Source organism: Bidens hawaiensis, unplaced genomic scaffold, assembly GCF_021521415.1.
Source record: "Bidens hawaiensis isolate Kalapana, Puna unplaced genomic scaffold, B.hawaiensis_p1.1 tig00013115_1, whole genome shotgun sequence".
In the NCBI taxonomy this organism is placed as follows: domain Eukaryota; kingdom Viridiplantae; phylum Streptophyta; class Magnoliopsida; order Asterales; family Asteraceae; genus Bidens; species Bidens hawaiensis.
Window position 1 is genome coordinate 512,785 of NW_027492105.1, and position 26,899 is coordinate 539,683.

The following is a 26,899-nucleotide window of genomic DNA, read 5'->3' on the forward strand; positions in this document are numbered from 1 at the left end:
TTTGTCGTTTTTAAGCTATGTCGTAACTAACTAGCCTGGTTAAAGGAATTTATATGTGTTAAGATCCTGCATTGCTAATTTGTTTTAAAATCGATCATCAAACAAGTAATTGGATGTCTACTCAGGGTGCAATGGAATCTGGTGATTGGAGGGCTCAACTGCAACGACAAAGGACCGTCAACAAGATGTATGCACTTATATGGTTTTTTTATAATTACCTGGTGTGACTTATTCTCTACACTTGCATGTTGTATAATAATAATGCCATTTGCTAAATGTTTATTATGTGTAGAATGGATACCTTGAAGATGGATCTTCCATTCGCCGAATATGAGAGACTTCAGGAACTTAAGAAAATAGCTGAGAGGGTCGAGGAGGAGATTTGTATTGCTGCCACAACCGAGGCATGCCTTGTTCTTTATATTATTAAATGGTTCTGTAGATTTTGGTTATTGCATTTTTGGGCAGGGTGATATCATATTTGTCATATACAATGGGGTCTAAAATCATGTAATTGATTTGGTTTGCAGTCTGAATATACACGGAAGATATGCTTCATGATGCTGAGTATCGATACCAGATTACTTAATCACATGCATCCAAACTCTGGTGCTTTATATAATTCGTCAGCAAATGGCGGAGATTGGCAAGAGGAAGTGTATCAAAAGGTGCTGTATATTATCTTACACTTTTCTTAAAGCACCTGAGATTTGTACATTGCTTTTAACTTGAACAAATCATCAAAGGCTGAATCGTTATCGATGCAATGTCATGAGCGGATGTAAATTTTTTGTGTGTGATCCTGCTTGTGTTGCCATTCTTATTTTTATACCAAGATTTTTTTTTTTGCAATTAATACTGTTGCATTTGAATACCATTGAATAAATGAATTCAAATGATAAACAACTAGATGAGAATCACATATTTTTACTAATGCTTTTAATGATTTGTGAGTGGGATCATCAATCTTTTTCCAATTATAGGCACTATAACCTTGTTTCTTTTTCTCTTTCGATTACAGATAAAAACTATGAAGGATCTGTATCTATGTGGTGAAGATTGGCAAGAGGAAGTGTATCTAAAGGTATCATGTGTTATTGTTATCTTACGTTGTTTTTGAAGCAGTGGAAGCACCTGACATCTCAATTTGCTTTTGGTTTGACCAAAATTAAACACTGTTATTCTAAACCAAACTTTGCTTTTGTTTCTTTCTTTTTTTTTCCGCTCGGATTATTAATATAAAATCTATGTGAGTACCAAAAAATGGCACTGAAAATATCATTCAAATATCAAGAGTTTAGAGTGTATACAAGTTTTTTGCTTGTAATCAATAATCATGCTTGTGTTTCAATTCTCTTGTGTATACAGGTTTTTGCAGTCATTACCGTTCCATTTGAATAGCATTATGTGACTAAAGTGGAATAATGTATTATTACACATGTTTTGGATGACATGGATTTTTTTATATTCTGATTACAGATAAAAGCTATGAAGGACTTGTATCTTCAAGATTTGAATGACATGCACCAGAAAATTCTTTCCAAAATACATGAGGTAAGTTAGTGTCTCATATTAGATATTGGTGTAAACGAGCCAAGTCCAAGCTCGACTTTTCTTGAGCTCGGCGCATTTCGAGCTCCTTTTCCTAATGCATATAAAATTCAATTATTTTTATATATTTTGAGAAAAATCAAACGAGCCTAAACTCGGCTCGAGCTCGGTTATGCAGAGTGAAAGTGATACGTATAAATTCGAAAGAGTTAGAACTTAAAAATACACAAGGCTTGTTAAGGCATGGCGAGCCTAAACGATCTTCCCATACAAGGCTCGGGCTCGGCTCATTTCAAGCTTTTTATCTATCTGATCTTGAGTATCTTGTGAACTGCGCAGCTCGTTTCACCCCTAATCAGAATTGGAAATATTTTCAGTGTTAAAAGTATGTTGAATCATTTAAAGATAATATGGCATACAACAAGGACATTTGATGAATTTTTTTTGTTCAGCACAATTCCCTTCCTCAGCAACCAAAAAACGGGCAACTTGAGAAGTTGAAACTATTTAAGAATATGTTGGAGCGTTTTATGCAATTCTTACAAATCCCTAAGCATGGAATACTAGTTAACTGTAAAGACAAACTACCCACTTATGAGAGGCAGATTATTAATGTCGTCAATTCAAACAAGCGGAAACCAGGGCCACCTCAGCAACAAGCAATGGCACTTCCTTCACCGCAAATGCAATCTTTGCAGCAATCACAACAACCACTTTCTCATTTGATACTAAGGGATATGCAACAAGGGCTTGCAACAGCAGGTGGTTTTCAGAACCGAAGTGTGATAGATATGCAGAAACCGCTATGTCCACAAAAGAGAGCTATGCCAGAGGCTTCATCAAGTAGTGATTTTTTTATCATATATGTTATTTTTGAATATTCAACTATATTTTGAGTGAGCTAACACATGAAACTTCTACTCTTGTGTAGCATCATTAGATTCGACAGCTCGGACTAGAAATCAAAACAGTGGGGATTGGCAAGAGGAAGTGCATCAAAAGGTGCGGTATATCATTACTGATAAAATATCAATAAAATGTCACTGAGTGTATAACAGAATTTTGTCTGTAATCATCCCTTTGTTGCTATTCTCTTGTTTATACCATGTTCCATTTGTATAGCGTTGTCGCCATTATCATCTAAATATTTTCTTTTTTCTGATTACAGATAAAAGCTATGAAGGGGCTGTATCTACCAGATTTGAATTACATGCACCAGAAAATTCATTCCAAATTGCAGCAGGTAAGTTATTGTCTAGTACCAAAACTGGAAATCTTTTTAGTTTGAAAGCATGCCAAATCATTAATAGAAAATGCATGCAACCAAAGGCGATCTTTTATTTCTTAATCTAATGGAAATCCCTTGTTGTCCAGCACGATTCTCTTCCACAGCAACCAAAAAACGAGCAAATTGAGAAGATGAAAGTATTTAAACATATGTTGGAGCGTTTCATGCAATTTTTACAAATCCCTAAGCATGAAATATTGGAGAAATTTAAAGACAAGCTGGGTAGTTATGAAAGGCAGATTATCATTGTCACCAATTCAAATAGGCGGAATCCAGCGGCCGCTCAGCAGGAACCACGAGCTTTGCCCCAAGGTCACAATTGCTGTATAAACTAATTTCAGATTGTATAAATGTCATACTCCCTGCTTTTACATTTGTATGTTTTAACTAATCTTATTTCAACCTTCATATTGTATGATGCCTTGGGTTCAAAGCATGTGTACACTGTAGAGTATGTGTACGCTAGACGGTACTTGAGAATTCAGATACGTTTTGCATCTAAATGTAACAATATTCTTTTCTTAAAGCTTAGCTCTCCAAAGTCTAACGTAACTTGAACAAGCATTATCAATGACCATAGCAAGTTAAATATTTTAAGTACTCCAAACTATTATTGATCATGAATAATATTTAGCAGAAATAGCCAAAGATGAGTTAACATCCAACAATAATTGGATTACCCTTTCCAAATCCAAATTACATAAAAAGTCCTTTAATTTTTAGACTATTAGATTATTCAAATAATTCCAATGTGTGTAAAATGCCTTAATGCCCCTCTAGTCAACATAATTATTTAACTGTTATAAACGTTTTATCCATATGAATAGATGGAAACATTTACATGTGAATTGATGAAAGATTTTCAACCCAATTAATTACCTTTGTCCCCTAAATAGTAATTATAAAGTGTATATATATATCTACCATATGTAACAATGAAAAACACAACCGAAAGTTACTGATTATATATATATATCTCATATTCTCTTGTTTTTGTCATCTTCAAGTTTAAAGAATACATTGATAATCTTGTTATAATTTAGTGATAATATTATAATACGTTATCAGCACGAATCGCTTGTGGCTTAATCAAGAAGATCAACCAAGTAAGAAGATGTTAATCATAAACAAGTTAAACATATCATTAATAATGATTAAAAAGATAACTATAATGATAAAACAAAACAAATATAAAAGACGTCTTATTATAAACTTTTACTAATTATAGGACTAATAACTCTTTAACCTTTACTTACTATCTCTATAATTTTATTATGCACACTAAACTTTATTCATGTACTAATGATTCTTTATGCATCCTAAACAAGTTCATTATTATTATTATTATTATTATTATTATTATTATTATTATTATTAGTAGTAGTAGTAGTATACTAATTTTACATCTTATTTAATAGATTATTATATATATAGGGTAAGGTTAAAATGAAAACCCATTTGAGTTGTGAAAACCCGCGAAACCCTATGTAACATCGTTTTTTTTTTGTTACATGTAATATATGTTGTAACATTTAATACAAAACATCGAAACATAGAATACATGCAGTATAAGACTAATACAAACATCGTCGGTATAGTGCGGATGTGTAATAGCGTGCATTGCATATATGCAAAAGTGTTTGTATTGCATAGAATACAACACTATTGCACATATTTGATACACACTATTGTATATATGCAGTATAAGACTAATACACACATCGAATACACATTAGTACGTATGTGTAATACAACATTAACGCACATGTGCACCACATCGACTTTTATTTTATTATTATTTTTTCATATAATACAACACTACTACACATATACAATACACAAATATTGAATATATGCAATAAAACACTATTAAACTCAAAAATACATAGTAATACACATGTGTAATACAACGCTATTGCACAGTAATACATATATGCATTACAGCGGTTTTTTATTATTTTTTTATTTTTCGAGTGAAATATAAGAAAATATAAGAATAATGGCTAAAACAGAATTTTGATTTTTTTATTATTTTTAATTAAAAATAATTCTTTAAGAGTTTTTAGGAGTTCTTTAGTTTTCTTTCTAAAGATGAGTTTTCTCTTGATCCTCTCCCTATATATATATATATGTATATATATGGGAGGAATATTTTGTGAGCCATGTTGAGTTTTTAAGAACTTAGAGCATTCTCAATCAGTTCCTTAAAATTATGTGAGGGGATTTGTAAATTATATAGTATGGTTATGAGTAGTTGTGAGTAAATGAGAGAAAAAATTTATACGGGAAAGTTATGTTTGAGGTTTTACTGTAGATACTGTATAATTTTTTAGTATTTTTATAAAGTAGTTGTGAGTGAAAGAGAGAGAAAATATGATGATAAATGTATAAAAAATATTATTTAATTAACATGAGAGAAAAAACATAGTGTTTTTTTAGTGTAATTATATGATATATATGGATATAGGGTAGAGAACGGGTTGGGAATGCTCTTAAGAACTCATTTCTTGGCCATACATTTAATTAAATGAATTGAAATATGTGATTGAGATTAGATCTGACTAAAAAGTCAAGGTATGAGAGAGAATAAAGATGTAAGTAATTACACTAACTTTTACGTCCGTTAAACATGTGTAATAAGTCGACTCGATGCGTAAAAAATTCTGTAATTTTTTTTACGTATATATAACCTACATATATTACGCATTCGTAAAAAAATTAAAAAAAAATTATTACGTTAAGTTCTTACAAGTTCTTAAAACTCAAAGTTAAATGTATAACAACCTCATTTTCACTTTCCTCTCTATATATATTAAAATAAACATATTCAATAATATCAAAAAGGAAATGGGTTATAGCATTGTTCAATCAACTAATAGGAATTTGGCACGTAAACGATGTTAAGAAAACATATTTATTAAGGGAAAAATCTCAAAATAGCCCCTTTTAGAGAGAGTTATCAGAATAGCCATTTTTTCCTCAAAATTTTTTAAGATTTGGACTTTACAGACGTATTGGGAAAAAATAATAATATAGAGGTAGCAGGCCAAATTTCTAAAGAAAGTTAGGGAGGAGACCAGATTTGAGAAAATAATGAAGGGAAAGTGCAAATTTTTTTGAAATGTTGGAGTAAAAGTGCAGATTTTTACTAAACTTTTTTTCTTAAAAAACCGTTTTTAGAAACTGTTTTTTTATGTTGCTTACATTTCCCGTCCATATTTTCAAATTCTAGGAAGAAGAGATTTTGAAATTTCATTTTGAGAGATGAAATTCTACCTCCACCACCACCCACCGTTCGCCTTCTACCACCACCACTACCGCCACCATCCACCACCACCATCCACCCCTAGCTGAAAAACAAAACGATCGAAACCGAAGTCCGGTAGCAAAAACCCTAGCTCTGACGCCGGTGACCGGAAATCGTCAAGCTCGCAGAATTCAAGCAGCGAGAGCTCTAGCCTCACCGCCACCACCACGGCGGCGAACACGACGGTGACGAGAGCCACAACCGCACCAGTCGCCACTGCGGAGGTGGCTAATATTAATATTCCGTCATCTTCCACCGGATTTTATAATATCATTCCTCCGTCGTCCGTACCAAACCCTAGCTTTGAAAACAACATGTTTCCGGAGATCGGAACGTTCACGAGCTTGATTACGTCATTCACGTCACAGTTACCGATCGGATTCAACGTCTCCGGCAACATCTCCGGAGACATTTCGAAGTTCCGGCAGCAATGGATGCACACAAATATGAAGGTTCTGGAAACAAGTCTGTTAGGGTTTATGGACGGTGACACGTCAGCAACCGAGTTCTCAGGCTTACAGAACAAGACCTCAGGCGTTGGGCTTGCAACGGAGGATTGGACTAACGGTACGGATCAATCACTATTTGATCTAATGGGTACTATTGATGATCAGTCATACTGGAATCAAACTCAGTGGAATGAAGATGATGATGGTAATGGGTGGATGGTGGCGGCGGCGAACGGTGCCCGTTCCGCATGCGCTTCGCGCGCCATTGGCGCTTTGCTCTCCTCTTATTCTTCATTGGACGGTTCGGATGGACTTCGCCTTTCTTTTCCCAACTAAAATAGAAAAGGCTGTATCACACATCGAGATGCTGATTCGTTTTCCGCCCCCAATGAGATGGGGAATTTATAACTCCCTATTTAGACTTTTGGGCCCTTCATCTTTCTGAATTGAGACCCGGCCCGGCTCGCGTTGTTCCAACAAACGGCGGGAGCACCTCAGTATACGATCGCTTACAGTAACTGGGAGTCCTATTACACCTAAGGCCAACTTCAATTCACCAAACCAAGGTTCATCTCGTGTAGTGATTGTGTGGACCCGTACAAGGATATTGAGTAGACGGTTGATGTATCAGACTCGACCCTATCTTTCGTAGCATGCATTCCCATCCGTGTCGCAACTGATTCGGTAAGCTACGTGAAATCTCTTTTTCCTAGAATTTGAAAATATGGACGGGAAAGGTATGAAACATAAAAAACAGTCTCTCAAGACGGTTTTTTAAGAAAAAAAGTTTAGTAAAAATCTGAACTTTTACTCCAAGATTTCAAAAAAATTTGGACTTTCCCTTCATTATTTTCTCAAATCTGGTCTCCTCCCTAACTTTCTTTAGAAATTTGGCCTGCTAACCCTATATTATTATCTTTTTCCAATGCGTTTGAAAAGTTCAAATCTTAAAAAATTTTGAGGAAAAAAGATTATTTTGGTGACTCTCTCTTTAAAAAAGGCTATTTTGAGAATTTTCCCGTTTATTAAACTTTATTAAGATAAAGATACCAGGAAAAATAATACTCCAAAGCTCACACATATCTCAACCACATAAAGCTACCAGTCAATGATAGCCTCATGAATTCCTTATATTAAACCATTAAACAACTAAATAGGCCCCATAAAATCTACAAGTGCTAGAGAATTTGATACGACCTATCCTCAACACGAGCTATATATTTCCCCACAGTGTCGCCACGATCTGCATCTTTTGCTAATAGGGTGAGGATGTAAATTCGACATTGATCATATTTGGACTTACCACCTATCAAAGACAAGATGATAAGGATGCCCTGAGTTGTGTTCTTTAACTGCAAACTGTACGATTGTCACCATATGTGGGTCACTAGGTGAGATGGGGCTCCAACCATCATCAAGTGTTTTGTCACCTGATACAAGGGATACATTATTGAAAACGGAAACCAAAAACAAGACAGCCAGCATAAAAAGAAGATTATGACACCTTAAACCCATTTTGTGAGTAGTAAATAAAAAACTAGAAATGAGGATTGACAAAAGAAATGAGCATGGTAGTTGAGGTTGTGGAGAGATTTATAGCAGTAACTTCACATGAATATCTCATGTATTAAATATCTCTTATATTTTTGTTATATGAGACCATTTATCAATTATATTTAATATATTAAATATCTGATGTATTAATTGTTGATCAGTTCTTCATGTTAATAATAAAAAAATACGATAATATGATAAACTGTAAGGCCTCGTTCCCGAAAACCCTACTTTGGTGTTGAATTTATTCATAAACACAGTTCTAAAATCAGAGTTAATTAAAACTTTCGCGGAATACTAAAAACACAGTCATCATATTACAAAACAACAATCTTGTCTTAACAAAAGTTGAATTGTTTTAAACATAACGTCATAATTCATAACACTTCTATCTCGAGATGCCAGTCTTCCAGTCCCTGCCACGTGCCATCCTCAAGCCAGCTCATTCAATCTATTTACCTGCGTGCATACTAAAAGTCAGCTACACTGAGTGAGTTCTAGTTAAGCAGGTAACATACATTCCATTCACATTCTTACACATGTGTGTGTGTGTGTATCTGAAGACACATATTACGTTCGTTCTTACTTTCATACTTCCATACATTCATACTTTTACTTACCTTCATTATTTTTACACATACATAATCGTTCTACGTTTTAAAGAGCCTTCGTCCTACAACCTTCGCAGATATTATTAGGGTCTGCAACCTTTTACTCTTTGCCTATATTATTAGGGTCTGCAATCCTTTACTCTTCGCATATATTATTAGGGTATGCAACCCTTTACTCTTCGCATATATTATTAGGGTATGCAACCCTTTAACCATTCAACCATACACATCATACATATGATACATACATTAGTTACATCTATTCTCGTATCCTTCTTCATACATACATTTAACTCCTTCTATACCGATTAAGTATTATTTATAAACATTCATATGGTATACACTTACCACTTAAGGTAAGTGTATTAACTAATCACATTGGAGTATGCACACAGCCCCGAGAACATAACATAGAAATGGGGCTAGAAACTTACCTGTGGACGATTCCTCTTTAAGTTTATCGTAATTCCCTTCCTTAACTGAGCTCGGCTAACTTTTTGGTCCGGGTTCGGGTTCGGGTTCAGATCTGGGCAACACGTAGATCTGGACGTGTTCTTGTTATTTGAAGACACTTGAACACCAAAATCTTCCTTACTTTAACCCGGATTTGGATTCGGGTCTTGAGAGAGTATGTGTGTTCTAGGGCGTGTGTGTGTGTGGAGGGAGAGAAAATGTTGAAAAGGTGGAGGGGTTGGGCTTATATAGGGGGCTATGGGCCCCACAACCCACGCACAATTCCAAATCCAGTTATTATCCAAACATTTACACACACAATCAAATTAACGACACACACGGAATAATAAATTTTCTTTTATTTATTAATCTCAAAAGTACAGATGTTACATAAACCTATAGGTATATGCGTGTCTTTTACAGCATGGAGATTAGTAACCACTTAAGAGAAGGATGTAGACGACATGATTGCCAGCTTGATCGAGTTCCCCTTTAGGATGTACAGTTAAGGATGGTGTTGGGGTTCTTAAGAGGAACCCGACTTAGGAGAGAGGAGGCACACAAAATTTTATTTATGTTTTTTTATTAGGTTATAGTGATGTTAATTTATTTTCTCTATATATACACCCAAGGGGAAACCCTTTATTAGCTAGTAAGGGTAATATGGCCTATAAACAATTAACAAGCTAATATATAATCAGGTACATTAATAATTTTGATATATTATAATATAAATGATAACGATGACCATATAAATAAACATACAAAATATATTTATTCTTACATTCTCCCACTTGGCCGAGTAGTAATTTATTATGAGTATCAGATAAGCCTGATCAGTAGTTAACACTCATTTTAACTTTAAACTCCGTGTTTGGAAAAAATGACATAATTAGTTATCGTGTCGTGTTCGTGTTTAGCACAACAGGTCACCGTGTCTTATCGTGTCGTGTCTGACATGTTATGATGACAGTCCTAATATATTTTCTCCAAGGAAGCATAAACGTTATCACCCTAGGATTTCATGACCTTTGATCGAAGATCTGATCAGTGAGAATCTACGTTTATATGTCATGAACACTCAGTTAAAATTTGAGACCGATCCAACAGTTAGATCTTTAGGAATCTTCGGATCTTTGCGGGTTGCTCTCACAAAAACGGGATTTTGGTAAAAAAGGAGGTTAGAGATGAAGATGATTATAAAATGAAATGGTGGCTACTCTTATAAGATAGGGGTATGGTTTCATGTTTAACTTTTCATATAATGGCACTTAACCCCCCATACTTTAGACAATTACATTTATCTTCTATAATTCAATTAAACCTGATTCATTTAAATACCGAATGAAAATTGGGATGTTAACAAAAATCAAGCATTTGAACCACCGTTTTGAGATACGTTTTACATTAGTCGGCTGGTATCCTTCTTCCGATCAAAACCCCTAAATTGTCGGTTTTAAACTCAGAAAAAACTTAACGACGTCAAGTGTTTTTTAACGGAGGTCCATTGAGACAAAAATAGTTGAAAGGTTAGACCGTTGGTGGTGATTTTTTAAGGTGAGATTATTATCGACCAATTCATAAAAGGTGAGGTTATTTATTTCGAATTTGCCTTAATTAAATGCGTGGTCCATAATTGGTTCTCATAGTACTTACAACTCAAAAGGTTTTCAAATTACATTTCCTATATATATATATATATATATATATATATATATAAACATATTCAATAATATCAAAAAAGAAATGAGTTATAGCATTGTCAATCAACTAATAAGACTGTGACACATAAATGATGCTAAGAAAACATATTTATTAAACTTTATTAAGATAAAGATATCAGGAAAAATAATACTCCAAAGGTAAAACATTTCTCAACCATATAAAGCTACCAGTCAATGATAGCCTCATGAGTTCCTTATATTAAACCACTAAACAACTAAATAGGCCCCCTAAAATCTACAAGTACTAGATAATTCTGGTACGGCCTATCCTCAACACGAGCTATATATTTCCCCACATTGTCGCCACGATCTGCATCTTTTGCTAATAGGGTGAGGATGTAAATTCGCCATTGATCATGTTTGGTCTTACCACCTATCAAACTATCAAAGACAAGATGATAAGGATGCCCTGAGTCGTGTTCTTTAACTGCAAACTGTGCGATTGTCACCATATACGGGTCGCTAGGTGAGATGGGGCTCCAACCATCATCAAGTGTTTTGTCACCTAATGCAAGGGATACATTATTGAAAACGGAAACCAAAAACAATACAACCAACAGAAGATTATGACACCTTAAGCTCATTTTGTGAGTAGTAAACAAAAAACTAGAAATGAGGATTGACAAAAGAAATGAACATGGTAGTTGAGGTTGTGGAGAGACTTATAGCAATAACTTCACATGAATATCCCACGTATTAAATATCTCTTATATTTTTGTTATATGAGACCATTTATTACTATTAATTACATTTAAGATATTAAATATATGATGTATTAATTGTTGATCGGTTCTTCATGTTAGTAATAGAAAAATACGATAATATGATAAACCAATAGTTATATGCGTACCTTTTACAGCATGGAGATTAGTAACCACATAAGAGAAGGATATAGACGATGTCACACCCAACCTACGTCAGAATATGTTGGGGCGCGACGTAATTGTATCATAGCTCAAAGACACTAATAATAAGTGTCAATATCTAAATTTATTTATTCATATCAATCTTACACAAACAATTCAAAATTTAAAAGAATTTGATACAACATTTAAAACTTTATAAATTTTAGCCTCAAGTCCAAGTCTACGTCTTCACTTCAGATAACTTCTTATAACAACCTGCATTATGCGTTAAAATAATTTTTCAACAACATATGTTGAGCGAGTAATTCACAGTTTTGTGTAAATATAATAAAATTAATATGAGAAATAAACAATTCCTTACGTATGTGAATAGCATCAATTAATTTAAACAAGTATAAGTGTCTTTTCAATCATGCCACTAGAATACGGACATGTCCAGTCGAACGAATTCGCAACCAATAACATAAAAGTAACAAAAGTGTTTTTTCGAACATGCCACTAGATTCGGACATGCCTATTCGTACGACGTATAATCATACTATGAGGATGAAGATGAGATACCAACAAAACATAAAGCAGTAAACACATAATTCATATAGCAATCAATAATAAATTAAGCAATACCACAACCACGCAAATAATGGAATTGGCTTGAGTATAATAGTATAATAATTTATTTCTAATGCGCATAATGCCCCCAAAACAAAATAGAGAAAAAGGGGATGCAATTACTCATCTTAAAGATAAGGTAATAAAACGATCCACATGTGAGCTCTTAAGGTTGTAAAGTCAACTACGCGAAACCTTTGAATGACGAAAGGCAAAGACCGAAAGTGAATCCTTGTTACGAAAGTCACGTCACGAAACCTATAATTATCATTGGGCTTAAATTTGTAGACATTTGGTGTCCGGTCACAATTTAAATAGCCCTTTCGTAATAAAAGTGAAAGTTTAAGGTCTATCGGTTTTGACGTTATCTTATTTTAGTAGTTTGGACAATATATTTGCTTTGCGTCACAACAACACCTTCATCCCAAAAAAAAATGGTTGATTAAATAATAATATTAATAATATAATAATAAAACATTTCATTCAAAAAAACGTTGATTGAATAATAATAATAATAATAATAATAATAATAGTAGTAATTAAAGAGTCTTAAATGCAGAACGAAAGCATAATAATAATATAATAATAGTATGCTTTGTATAATAGGGTCAAGTTAACAACATAGATTTCATCCCAAAAAAATGGTTGATTAAATAATAATATTAATATTAATAATATAATAATAAAACATTTAATCCAAAAAAAACGTTGATTAAAATAATAATAATAATAATTAAAGGTCTTAAATGCAGAACGAAAGCATAATAATAATATAATAATAGTAAGTTTTGTATAATAGGGTCAAGTTATTATACAAAAGGAGATAAAAATAAGAAGGATGAGAAAGATTTATAGTCACACAAAAAAAACCCTTCAAAAAATTAAAAATAAATAAATAAAAATTCATAACTCAAAATTTAATAAAAAAACAAAAAAAGTAAAAACACAAAAATGTTTCCAACGTCTCTCTCTATTTTGTTTTGGGAAAAAGATAATTGCGTATTTTTGTTTATCATTATGTTTTGTGTTTATTTTTGTCATTGACTGTGTCTTTTTTCCTTCATGTTGTGTCTTTTTTTCTTGACATTGTGTTATATTAGTCAACATTGTGTTATATTTTGTTCGGTATTGTGTTATATTTTACGATTTATTGTGTATTTTTTTAGTTATAATTGTGTCTTTTGTTCATTTTCGTCATTGTGTCTTTTGTTTCTGCATTGTGTCTTTTTGGTTTTTTTTTTTGAACGAGAATCACGAGGAAAACATTTTTGTTTTTTAAATTTTTTTATTTTTTATTTATATTATGAGTTATGATTTTTTTTATTAATTTTTTGAAATTTTTTAAAAGGGTTTTTTGTGTGACCACAAATCCTTCTCATCCTTTTCATTTTTGTCTCCATTTATTTTAACTTTTCCCTTGTATAATAATCTATAATATATATAACCTCTAAAATCCTACGTGCCGCGATGTAGTCACTCCCCTTTAATAAAAGCCACCGGATTACTTGATTTTTAAATAGAGACCTCTCGTTGATTTAACCCAAATTCATAGGTATCAAAACTAAATAACTCTTAATACGAGGGGATAAAATCTATTATAATAATAATAATAATCAAAAGAGTCTTTGTTTGCTGTGAGAAAACGAAAGCAGAACTTGTCTTCTTTCCCAATCCATTAACCCATTCCTATTTTAACTGCCAAATTTGATAACCACCCTAACATTTGACGAATAAAACAATAGGGCTTTTGCTCGAAATTTGGAAAGAAGTCTATTTATGCAAAACTTACTTCGAACGGTGCTTGATTTGACAATCTGCATAAACTTGGCCGGAGCTACGGCGGCGGCGAACGAAATTCAACACAGCAGGGGCTGATTTGAGTGAGATAAAGGAAAACCCCCGGTCTGGGTTTTGGTTGGAACCCGATTTCGGTCTTACCCAGTATCACGGCCTTGACCACACCCCCGGGACCCTATTTGCTTGATCACAAGAGCTATTTTGGTTAGTTTAAGAATCAGATTTATGAAACGTCAACTTAACCTGATTGTCAGGTTGATCCTCATCTCTCTCTCTCTCTCTCTCTCTCTCTCTCTCTCTCTCTCTTCGTATGCCTTTAAACGTCCCACAACCACCTCGAAACTTACGGTTTTGAGATCTAAAGTTTGTTCGAGCGAAGCAACGATGTGGATAAAACGTCGTGAGAAATTTCTTGACGAGTCTCTTTTCTTCAAACGGTTCCCCAAGCGTGGATGCTTTTGACTTTATTCCCGTTATCTTCGCGGCATAATTGTCGATTGTATCCGAATCCTTCATCCTCATAACATCGAACTCTTCAATCAACTATTGAAGTCTCGCTTCCTTTACCCGATCGGCTCCCAGATGGTGAGACTTGATTGCTCCCCAAATCTCCTTAGCCGTGCTCAAATCACCAATTTGCAAGATTTGATATTCAGGAATCAATTGAAACAAAACCGTGGTTGCGATATTGTTTTGCTTCGAGTCGGTTTTCCGGGTTCAGTTGCACCCCAAACACCATGAACGTTAAAAATTACCTTCATACGAATCGCCCATATAGTGTAATTTGTTGCGGTAAGCATCGAACATTGAAACGAGTTTGGGCTCATGTTCGTTTCTTTGGCTGGTTGGTCGCCCATTCTTGGTTTTCGTCTACCGTAGAAAATTGAAACTGATTTTGGTGAAGAACCTTGATCCAGCCCTTTGAATCACCGCTGGTCGAAGTCCCTGAGCACGGACTCGATCAGTAGTAGTTTCTGAACCAATATTTATTATTATCAAATTTAAGATATCAATTCAAAATTTCAAACCGTCTCCTCGGTTTGTAGGCTACCTTTTAAAGTTGATACGAATTCAAGATGGCAATCCAGAATCAATAATATATGATGATCAGCTGCTTCCTTCATAGCTTAAATTAAATCCGCAAAAGACAACCTGACTTGTTTGACTTATTCATGATTTAATTTATTGAAGGTTAATTAAATTGGCAATCCCTTGGTCGTGTACACCATTCTTCAGATCACGGGATCGTGAATTGTTTCTTGATCGTGTTCTGATACCAATTCAAGAACCGAATGGTAACACGAATTGTTGGCAAACACACAAATGCTTATTGTATTAAGAAACTCACTCAAAATTTAATTACAATAATGACACCCTACACGGTTTACATAGAACAAACCTAAACGCGTTTGAGTGCAACTAGGATTCCTAAACAATAGGTGAAATAATTAAAAATAAACTAACCCAAACCAACATGCATTAGGAAGTATTAGGATTAGGATTCATATATAACTTGTGCCTTGCTCGCCAAGTTACTTGCCTTACACTCCAAAGCTTTGATTAGAAATTGCCAACACACAATACATTTTAGTTTTGGGAAGTTGGCTGAATCCAATCCTAAAGCGTGCCTCTTTGTCTAATTGCTTAGCTTTACTCTTTGTCTAATAGGGCGGATCCTCATGCTAGTTGTATTCTAATTTCAAGTTTCAAATCACAAATGACGTATATTACAAAAGATTTGTTTTTATCTTTTTATTATATGAACCAACCCGAACCAGACCCAAATATTTATAATCGAGTTACAGATCCAAGCATCGAAAATTTCCAACATCCATGGAACTTTTTCATGGGCCCGTCATTGAGCCAAGCACAACCAAGTTTATTTATTAAAGTGTATCATCCATTTTTTGAGATCAGTTTCAGTTTTCAAAACATACATTTGTAACTATTTAATCCTTTTCTGGAAGGTTTGTTATCAACTACAATTACACGGATTGGTTTATCTACTTTTCTTTGTGGAAACAAATTGAGCATTTTCTTCATGCTCCAAGCACTTAAAGTTGAAATGCTCAAACTCCGAGTACAATTGTTGAATGCATAAAGATGTGCTTCTTCTCCAATTGCCAATTTTGGATAGACTCTTGCTGTAATGCAGGCTAATCCATTTGCCCCAAAACTTTCTATAATGGAGTGATCTATCTGCAAATCAAAGAAAATGGTAAAAGTAACCCTCCTTTAGTTAACATATAAAATGTATATGTAAAACTGGTAACAAAATACCAAGGTTTTCAAGGAAATCTTCTTGAATCGAGGATCAAGAGCAAGAAAAGCTCCATAGATCAATTTGTCAACCTCGGGTCTTAACGAAGACCTATTTTAAGGAGAAGCAATAACAAAAAAGCCATCATCAACTGACTTTCTAGCTACTTATAATTTTTGTAGTCACATTTAAATATATCACTTGTTATTTATAAGAATTAATAGTTTTGGACAAAACCTGCTTGGACACATTAGCACTCGGAAACTTTTAGCAGTTCTAAAAACGCGAAAGAAGACTGCTGTGTATTCGGTCAGGTTCCTGGAAGCCAAAACCAGCATACCGAAAGGTCCGAAATTGCCACTCATTGATGCATTCTTTTGGGTACAAAGATCTTGGGGATCAACCACCTCAGCTTTTTTGAGATTTGACAAGCTAAATTTGATTTCTACATCAGCCTACAACAAGAGGTAAATTATCTGTCATTTGATATTTCTGTGACCCGTTGACTATTGAGGTCAACTAACTATTTCTCAGCTACTGCTGATCTGATTAGAGCAAATACCCTTTTGGTCTGTTCAATGTTAATAAACGAATATAAACGGTAAAAAATACAACATAATCTAGTGATAATATAATAAGTAACTATACCTATATTTAATTATTTATGTTTGGTTTGTAAAACATTTTTGTTTGACCTTTGAAGTCAATTAACTGAATCAATCCCCTTAGATCTTTATTATTGATACGGGTTAACTAATACAAGATTAGATTTAATCACCTGAGAAGCTGTTACTCCAGAGATTTCAATCATGGATCCACCCTTGAGTTTTTTATTGCTGAACTGCACTTTTTCGGTCCGTAGTTCTTCAAACTCCTTGATGGGCCACTGCACCAGTTGATCTTCTTTATCACTGAGCCAGATGCTCCTGGGAATCGTCTGAAAGCGCGATATTAATTACATATATAGTGTGTTTATAATTTCACATGTAAACATGATAAAATTCAAGTCTAAATTACCTGAAGGCCGGACCAACCTTTCCTGACAGCATCTGACTCAGTGTCACCTTCGTTGACCCATGACCATAATACCCTTCTCTTCTTCGCCTCATCATAAAACGACTTGGAGGCATAAAACCGTCCGACCTATTGTCCAAAAAGTCCACACCAACGTCATACCGATCGCTTTTTGGGTCATACTTTCCCAGTACATAATAGTCACGCTGATTAAAACTGGCTTTAAACACGTGTTTGATATTCTTCCCCTGAGCAGATGCATCAAGCCCGCTTGTCCCATTAACAAGAACAGGGTAAAATTCGGGGCATTCCAACATCTCTGTCTTTGTAGAAAGAAGTAGCGGGCTAGGGGACATCGCCCAACTCTTAAAATCCTTACTTTTGTACATGATTGCTGACCCTTGCGTACTAATATTAACGCCGATTGTAACCCGCCACTCTCCATCCTCACCCATCCAACCCGTTAAAGGATCTCTAAAAGATCCTGGGTCAACTCGATCTGGAGGAGTCAAAATTGGGTTAAGTGGCGACTTAACCCATTCTTTTAGTAGCGGGTCTGGCTTGTTTTTGGGAACCGCCAAGTTTTGAACTTGATGTAAATTGGCATCAACACCTGTGTATAGGATCACAGGTTCACCAGTTCGAAGAACGGTGATGGAACCAGAAAAGCATCCGTTTATATCATATGGCTTGTCGGGCATAAGAGCCATATTAAGATGCACCCAGTTAGTAAGGTCATAAGATATTGCATGACCCCATGCAATATTACCAAATAATGGACCGTTCGGATTGTATTGATAGAATACATGGTATACACCCTGGTAATGCACTGGTCCTGCAATATATATATATAACAAACCAGATGCCACAAATCACAAATACTTCAGAAAAAAATAATCAAAATGGTTATTTTGACTGACAAGTTTGAGAAACTAGCCTTTGACTTTTTTATTTTACAAAAGTTTTATCTGAATTTTCTTTCTTTTAGTTAATAAATTGTTTCAGCCAATCATAAGCTTCCACATGCGTCACGATACAACAGATCCAGTGTGATGCATTACATTCTCTTGAAGATCACAATTTGACTTGAGACTGCAACTTGATGTGGCCATGTGAGGCCACACGCAGCAACACTAATTTCTTGTACCAATTTAAAAAGGTAGTGAAAAATCTGGCACAAAAGAATCGATCTGATGCGTCAGAATGAAACTTTTAGCGCCAAGAGACACTTGCCAAGCTTATGGTTGGCAAGTTAGGTCCTTGGGGTATTTCTCAATATACACTTTAAGCTTAAGCTTATGGTTGCTGTAAGTATAAGTTCAAAAGATTTAGCTTATTATTGTTTATAAAGATTCGGTCCGGTCCCTCTGTGTGTTAATGAAGTATCATTCTGATTTACTCACGTTAATTCCATGACCCGCGAACATGTGGTATTGTGTTAAATGAGCCATGACTGACACGACACATTTAACAAGACTAATAAAGTCGAGCACGCCATGTTCAAACTAAACGCATTATTTTCTTTAAAATCAAAGCAAACATGTTTATTAAGCGGGTCCGGCTACACAACATGGCATGTTTAACGCAATTAAGTGTAGCCTGCTTGGTGACATGTATAACATACCACGACATGTTTAAAACAGTTAATATATAAGCAGTTCAATAACATGACTAATATGACATGCTTAACATAATTATTGGATGATTTACAGGACATGAAATAAGAAAACATAATTAACACGATGAAATAAAAGTTACTAAAGATTACTATCCATATTTTGATTATACTGCATTCAATTATAATATACTTAATATATCGTAAAAATATGTCGTTTTGGCTTTTGATCAGTGGCTTACAAACATTTTGCGCAGACCTATTAACCTATGTAACATTATAAGTTGAACGTGTTGTGTTTTTGTAAACGGATTAAGTGGGTTGAACAATTTCAGACACATGTTTAATCACGTCATTAACTTGTTGACTCTTTTGTTACTCAACTCATAATCAATTTATTTAATAAGGCAGAAGAAGTGAAAAAGAGTAAAAAAAAATAAAATAAAAATGAAAGATACTTTCAAACAATTGAAACTATTTAGTTATAAAATTTCAGTTTCCAATGAATACACTTCATTAGTTACCGATCCCAAACAGCAAAATTGTTCACCGAGAAACCAAACTGGGCGAATTCGATTAAAACAGAACGATATTTGCAACAACTGGGAACGATCAATTTCACCGATTCCGGACCTCATACCATTGTAAGGGTGATCCGGAACAAAGATGGCAGGTGTTTCCTAAAATGCCATTTTGGTGAGTGATTTTTTAAAAATATATTTTATGGGTCATTAACAAATAGCAAATTGTCATTCTAGTTGAAGTGAGTATTGTGATTTACCATCCGGGTCTGCACCATCAGCCACCATCCATCCATATGAATTAATACGCATGTAGTGAAAAGAAGATCATGAAACAAAACAAAACAAAATACACACATTAATCCACACTATAACATATATATATATATCAACATGTACAAAAGCAGGTTTCCAAATTGTACCGTTCATCCAATTCTTTAACGGCTGGAAATGATATCCTGTCCGGTAAGGCTGCCCCGACCGTAATGCCGCACAATCAGCTCCATTAGAGATCAGAATATAACACAAACAGAACAAGACAGAAAAAGCAAAAATCTTCATTTTAAGATCAGACAATAGTTTCAAGTGGTGAATCGGTAATCAGAAACACAGCAGAAAACACCGAACCTATGCCAACTTGCAATATTATTAATCAGAAAATCTACATCTAAAGACTGATTACAGAAGAGAGTACTTATAAACTATCTTTATCTGATATACCTAAATAGATAAACCAACATGTTTATTTATTCCTTAATATTAGAACGAGTTTGACTACAACTCGAACTCCCAGTTTGGCCCGACTCACCGAAACTGGTTCGATAATTCCCAACATAGTTGTGTGCAACGAAAGTGGGTTAAGAATGTGCTTGATTTTTTTGTGTGTTTTGTAGACGGAGTAACTAGCGTGAGTTGCTAAAAATGGAGATGAGGAAGATGATGGGTTAAGTGATGAGGGTTATTTGTCTTGCCTGTTAGAAACGTCTACTACTCAACAAACTAGCCTTTCTTGTCAAACTAATTAAAATAATTTTAATCTAGTTTTGAATTTTTTTAATAAATAATATGCATGGTCTTCTAATTGTTTGGCTTGTGTATATTGGTAGCCACAAGTTCGAAACTCTCATGATTCAGGTATTTTTTTCCAAATAACGTTCACTGACATTCTATTTTTATTTATCTTTCAATGTAGACAAAATTACAAATTTTGTCCTTTAAAATAAGACGAATTACGGTTCGTGTCCTTTTCTAAGTTTCCTTGCAGGCGGTGTACTTTAAACTTTTTTTTCCTACAAGTTTTGTCCTTTACGCTAACTGGGTTAGAAAAAGTCAGTTAAATCCCATCACGTGAGGCGCATGTGAGGGTACTTTTGTCCTTTCATATATCTCTGCAACTAAGCCCTGCTTCACTCTTCCCCCTCCCTCTCAATCGAATCAATTCCCGGCGATTAAAAACCCGACAGTTAAACCCTAAACCCTCATATCCGACTCGACTCAACAACCCGACAGTTAATACCTTAAATTGCACATCATTCTCAGAACTTAAACACGTAAGATGGATGATCCTCCTCCTCCTCGATTCTACATTCGTGAAGTTGATGAACAATCAAATGCTGATGCGTTTTATGGTAAGTTAAAACTTTAGGGTTTATAATTGGGTTTATTTAACTAACAGCTGTTTAATCTTGTTTGTGTAGTAAATAATCCACATTTGTTCACGATCAAGATGCACCATGGTGGCAGTTTCACTAAATTTCCTGGACGGGTTATAACAGAGCCGTTGTCCATTTTGTTGACATGCTAGATATTGACAAGTTTTCAGTTCACGAGTTTGATCGAATCTTGCTTGAATTATCCTATCCTACAGATAAGGTTAGATTCTACCATTATGTAGTACCGGGTTCAGAATTGGATTGGGGGCTTAGAGCTTTGGGAAGTGATGATGATGTTAGGGGATTTGCTAAGTATATTGGAGTTTTTAATCAGTTAATGAATGTGTATGTTGAGCATGAGTTCACCTCTGTACACACATACTTCTGCACAACCTCAAAGTTTACCATTGAAGAGATAACAAATGAGGAGTTTCTTGCAAGCGAGGTCGTACTAGATAAAGCAAACTCAGTTAAGAAAAGGTTGTTGTTGGAATGGCAAGATAGCACAAATGAGGTTGTTGTTCAAAAGGTAGTTGTGGAACAAGACAAACAGGATGCAAATGTGAATGTTCAAGAAGAGAATAATGTTGGTGTTGTTGAACAACAAGACCAGATTGATATATGTCATGAGGATCCAGAATTTGACCCTATGTTTGGAGAGGATGCTTTTGGTGTGCAACCTACAAATGAGGTGGAGATTGATTACAATGGTGATGTAGATGGAGGTGGGGATGGATGTGGATATGGTGTGCAGCCTACAAATGAGGTGGATATGGATTACAATGGAGGTGGGGATGAAGATAGTGAAGATTCTTCAATTTCAGATGAAGAAAGTGGAGATGAGTCTTCAAGTTCAGATGAAAGTGGAACTGATGATAGTAAGGATTCTAACTATGAAATGAGAGATGAGAGTTCTGATGATGATGAACATCTAGAGGGTTGTCCAGTTAAGAAACCAAAGAATGTGAAGAAATCTAAGAACAAAAAGAAATCTAAAAATGTTAAGAAAACTAGGGATGGTGATGAAGATTCAGAAAGTGATTCAGATAGTGACTTCAACTATGAAGATGGTGAAACACATGATGTAGATGTAGATATGAGGGATTTCAGACTGCATACTGATTTTGAAGTTGAACAGCAGGATGCAAATTGTAGTTTAGAGGTTTTGGACATAGAAATGGATGATGTGATGTTGGATAATGATAGGATGTATAATGAGAAACAAAGAAATGAGGGGGACATGGATTATCTTTTCCATGTGGGACAAGTTTTTGGTACAAAAGCAGAGGTGAAGGATATGATCAACGCACATGCAGTTTAAACAAGAAGACAAATTAGGATAAGAAAAGATGATTTGGTAAGGGTCAGGGCTGTGTGTGAAGGAGATATGGAAGATGGGTCCCACATGCAGGGGGTTGGATCTAGCAGTGCTAATAAAGATGAGGGATCAGTCCAGAAAAGTATTGGGGGTAGGGGAAAAAGGAAAGACCCACTTGCTATTAGATGCCCTTGGGTACTGTTGTTGTCATACCAAAAGAGAACAGCTTCATGGAAAATTACAAGGTTGATAAATGAACATAAATGCATTCAATCTAGGGAAATTTATGCTTGCACAGCCGGGTTCCTCTCAAACCATTTGGTTACTGATCTTCAAGATGACCCAAAGCTGAAAGTTAAATCCATCAAAGAAAGGTTTCAAAGGAGGTTTGAAGTTGGTGTGTCTGAGATGAAAGCTTATAGGGCAAAGATGTTGGCCAGGGAACATATAATTGGAAATTTCAGAGGCCAATATGGGTTATTGAGGGATTATATTGAAGAGTTGAAGAGGACTAATCCAGATACAACAGTGAAGCTTGAATTAGAAGAATGCTCAGATCCAACATCTGAGACAAGACAATTCAAGAGGATATACATCTGTTTGGGGTCTTTGAAAAAGGGGTTCAAAGCAATAGGTAGGGATCTGTTGGGACTGGATGGGGCTTTCCTTAAAAGTGCTTGGCCTGGTCAACTTTTAACAGCAGTTGCTCTAGATCCAAACAATGGATACTACCCTGTTGCATATGCTGTAGTTGAAGCTGAAACATTGAACTCTTGGGAATGGTTCTTGGAATGCCTTGGTGATGACTTGGATATAAACAACAGATCCAAGTTTACCTTTATGAGTGACAGGCAAAAGGGTCTTATACAGGCCGTAGATAAGTTGTTTCCTTCTGCAGAACATAGGTTTTGTGTGAGGCACATTGAAGATAACCTAAGATCACTCTTCAAAGGAAAGCTTTTAAGGGATGCTCTTTGGAAGCTGGCTAGATGTACATCACCTACACAATATGAGAGAGAGATGAACAACCTAAAAAACTTGAACAAAAGGTGTCATCTTTGGGTATCTAAGATCCCACCAGAAACATGGTCAAGGTCACACTTCTCTGGTAAGTTTTTAATTTTGTATCCTTTATTCTCTCATAACTTTCAAGTTTTGTCCTTTATCTGTTGTGTTTTGTTATAATAGGTAGAGCAATGTCTGATGTATTGACCAACAACATGTGTGAATGTTTAAATTCAAAGCTGGTAGATGGAAGGGACAAGCCTATTATCACATTGCTGGAATACATCAGAGAATATGTGATGAGGAAGATTGTTACTGTGTTGAAGGTAATTGATAGGTCATCAGGGTTACTAACACCATATGCTACACAAATTATGGAGTCAGTGAAGAAGGAAGCAAGCAGGTGAGTTGTATGTGAATATTTACTTGTCTTGTAAATGATGTGAATGGTTTACATATTTGGATGATAGGTACTCTGTGCATTGGAATGGTGAGGATCATTATCAGGTAACAGGTCCATATGGTGATCAGTGTGTAGTGAACATGAGCACAAGTACATGTGCATGTAGGAGATGGGAGATAACTGGGATACCTTGTAGACATGTGGTGGCATGTATTTGGGTGAAGGGTGCACATGACAGATCTGTCGGCAGGCCAGAAACATTTGTCAAACCAATTTACACAATGGATAGGTGGAAGGCAGTGTATAGCTACAAGGTGTATCCCATCAATGGTATGAGTATGTGGCCCACATCACAAGTCCCAATCCAGATCACAGCTCCTAAATTAAAAAAGCAAACTGGAAGGCCAAAGAAATCAAGGTAAAAGTCAGCAGTGGAAAGGGAAGATGGTGGTTCAAGGAAAAAGTCAAAGGTTGATGCAAAGGGCAAGGGAAAGGCTGTGGAGGGTGAAGGCCAGAAAGTGAAGGCAGTGAGAAAGACAAAGCCAAAAGGATCAAACACTTGTGGGACATGTGGTCAAAAGGGTCACAATAAGAGATCATGCATGAAAAATTTTGCAGATTAATGTGCCTACTGTTTGACTGTTTTTGTAGTTTTTATGACTTTATGGTATGGATATTTTTATGACTGTTTTTGCAGATTAAGTTGTTAGACTTTTTTTGAAGTTTTTCATGGTATGGATGTATTAAGTTGTTGTCTGGACTTATTTTAAGTTTTTCAAACACTTGTATGGATGTATTAAGTCGTTATAGATGTATTAAGTTTTTCATGTTTTTGAAGTTTTTCATGGTATGGTAATGGTTGTGCATAACTGCAGATGGATGGATCAGATGTTACTTATTTTAAGGGTTTGGACATATTTGCCCTTGGATCAGATTTTACATAATTTAATGTTTGGCAGATGGATGTTTGTGCAGATGACTTATTCATCTTTTTGTGCATATGGATCAGATGTTACTTATTTTAAGGGTTTGGACATATTTGCCCTTGGATCAGATTTTACCTAATTTAATGGTTTGGCAAACGGATGTTTGTGCAGATGACTCATTCATCTTTTTGTGCATATGGATCTGCAGATGGATGGATCAGATGTTACTTATTTTAAGGGTTTGGACATATTTGCCCTTGGATCAGATTTTACTTAATTTAATGGTTTGGCAGATGGATGTTTGTGCAGATGACTCATTCATCTTTTTGTGCATATGGATCTGCAGATGGATGGATCAGATGTTACTTATTTTAAGGGTTTGGACATATTTGCCCTTGGATCAGATTTTACCTAATTTAATGGTTTGGCAGATGGATGTTTGTGCAGATGACTCATTCATCTTTTTGTGCATATGGATCTGCAGATGGATGGATCAGATGTTACTTATTTTAAGGGTTTGGACATATTTGCCCTTGGATCAGATTTTACATAATTTAATGGTTTGGCAGTTTTTACTTATTTGCCCTTGGATCATATCAGATCATATTATGCAGTATTCATCTCTTGGTTTATAGATGTTGTAGATGGATGTGTAGATAGTGCACAATGTGCAGATTGTGCATGATGTGCAGATTCTGCATAATGTGTAGATTGTGCATAATGTGTAGATAGTGCACAATGTGCATATTGTGCATCATGTGTAGATAGTGCACAATGTGCAGATTGTGTATACAATCCATCCAAAAGTCCAAAATAAACTAACCAAAGATCCAAATTAAATCCAAAATAAACTGATGATACATTGCTTAAAAGGGATTCAAAATTACATCCAAAATAAAGTCAAAATACATAATACTTAAACTGCATAAAGTCCTAAATTAACTAATAAAGTCAAAATACAAATAGTCAACAACTTCAAATTCAGTCAACTAGTTACATTTTCATTGCAATTACAATTGCAATGAAAATGATCCAACTAATGACCAATCTGTTCTTCATCTTCCTTGCTTGTTCTTTATAACTCTCTAAACTTTGTTCAACCATGTTTTTCGATTTCAATAAGCCCGGGATAATCTCCAATGCCCGTTCACACATTGGTGGGTCACGCCATCCAAGAAAGGGGCAATCCGATGTCTGGAAAAGAGGAAAAACATGAAGTATAAACAATTGACTGGAACTTAAATCGAATTACACACTTACCATGTCCGGACAAGAGAAAAACCGACGACCTGGATTTCTATCAGTCCATGAAGTTCGAACAACTGCTACCTTGCCACAAACACAGTAAGCCATCATCAATTGAGCCCTAGTATTTGAATTTCGCATCGAGCCCTAATTGATTGAAGTCCTAATTGAGTCGCGTCGGATACGAGGGTTTAGGGTTTAACTGTCGGGTTTTTAATCGCCGGGGAATTGAATCGATTGAAGGTGGGGTTGGGTTAAAAAGAGGGGGAAGAGTGATACAGGGTTTAGTTGCAGAGATATATGAAAGGACAAAAGTACCCTCACATGCGCCTCACGTGATGGGATTTAACTGACTTTTTCTAACCCAGTTAGCGTAAAGGACAAAACTTGTAGGAAAAAAAAGTTTAAAGTACACCGCCTGCAAGGAAACTTAGAAAAGGACACGAACTGTAATTCGTCTTATTTTAAAGGACAAAATTTGTAATTCTGTCTTCAATGTAAGTTTAATTAATTACTTTAAAAATTATCCAGATTATTAACTTTATTATTCTCTTACTTTACAATATAATAATAATAATAATAATAATAATAATAATAATAATACGCATTTTAACTTTTAAAGCTTAAGTGTATATAACACCAAAACTTCATTCCGTTCAGGGCTAACCGGGTCGTTCTCTTTTACCTAACCTTTTATACACAGTCCATTTTATGCCCCTAATAACGAAATT

The 26,899-nt window shown here is 35.0% G+C and overlaps 4 protein-coding genes and 1 pseudogene across 4 annotated transcripts in view; 3 read left to right on the forward strand and 2 right to left on the reverse strand.

Moving 5' to 3' along the window:
• The window catches only part of LOC143543244 (uncharacterized), a 74,171-nt gene extending 70,997 nt beyond the window's left edge, over nt 1-3,174 (forward strand). Inside the window, exons 9-13 of the mRNA XM_077035611.1 lie at nt 1,480-1,554; nt 2,004-2,394; nt 2,492-2,553; nt 2,720-2,794; nt 2,926-3,174. Of these exons, the coding sequence (XP_076891726.1) occupies nt 1,480-1,554; nt 2,004-2,394; nt 2,492-2,553; nt 2,720-2,794; nt 2,926-3,174 (852 nt within the window). The remainder of the gene's footprint in view (nt 1-1,479; nt 1,555-2,003; nt 2,395-2,491; nt 2,554-2,719; nt 2,795-2,925) is intronic.
• A 3,025-nt stretch (nt 3,175-6,199) lies between these two features.
• LOC143543245 (uncharacterized) lies at nt 6,200-6,931 on the forward strand (the record flags this gene model as incomplete). Its single annotated transcript, XM_077035612.1, has 1 exon — nt 6,200-6,931. A coding segment is annotated over one exon (732 nt), but the record flags the coding sequence as incomplete, so codon positions are not given.
• A 4,221-nt stretch (nt 6,932-11,152) lies between these two features.
• On the reverse strand, nt 11,153-11,521 carry LOC143543246 (cysteine proteinase inhibitor 5-like). The gene has a single exon (XM_077035613.1). It carries the CDS (start codon nt 11,519-11,521, stop codon nt 11,153-11,155), a length of 369 nt encoding a protein of 122 aa, XP_076891728.1.
• A 3,558-nt stretch (nt 11,522-15,079) lies between these two features.
• Nucleotides 15,080-20,180, reverse strand: LOC143543247 (beta-fructofuranosidase, insoluble isoenzyme CWINV3-like; annotated as a pseudogene).
• A 2,478-nt stretch (nt 20,181-22,658) lies between these two features.
• Nucleotides 22,659-25,062, forward strand: LOC143543248 (putative protein FAR1-RELATED SEQUENCE 10). The gene is made up of 4 exons (XM_077035614.1): nt 22,659-23,697; nt 23,778-23,997; nt 24,065-24,415; nt 24,957-25,062. Exons 1-4 carry the CDS (start codon nt 22,659-22,661, stop codon nt 25,060-25,062), a joined length of 1,716 nt encoding a protein of 571 aa, XP_076891729.1.
• Nucleotides 25,063-26,899: the final 1,837 nt, after the last annotated feature.

Coding starts and splice junctions, on each gene's coding strand:
- LOC143543246 (XM_077035613.1), bottom strand. CDS start 11,521: ATGAGCTTAAGGTGTCATAATCTTCTGTTGGTTGTATTGTTTTTGGTT.
- LOC143543248 (XM_077035614.1), top strand. CDS start 22,659: ATGGAAGATGGGTCCCACATGCAGGGGGTTGGATCTAGCAGTGCTAAT. Junction 23,698..23,777: donor GTCAAGGTCACACTTCTCTG/GTAAGTTTTTAA, acceptor TTGTTATAATAG/GTAGAGCAATGTCTGATGTA. Junction 24,416..24,956: donor GGAAGGCCAAAGAAATCAAG/GTAAAAGTCAGC, acceptor AATGTTTGGCAG/ATGGATGTTTGTGCAGATGA.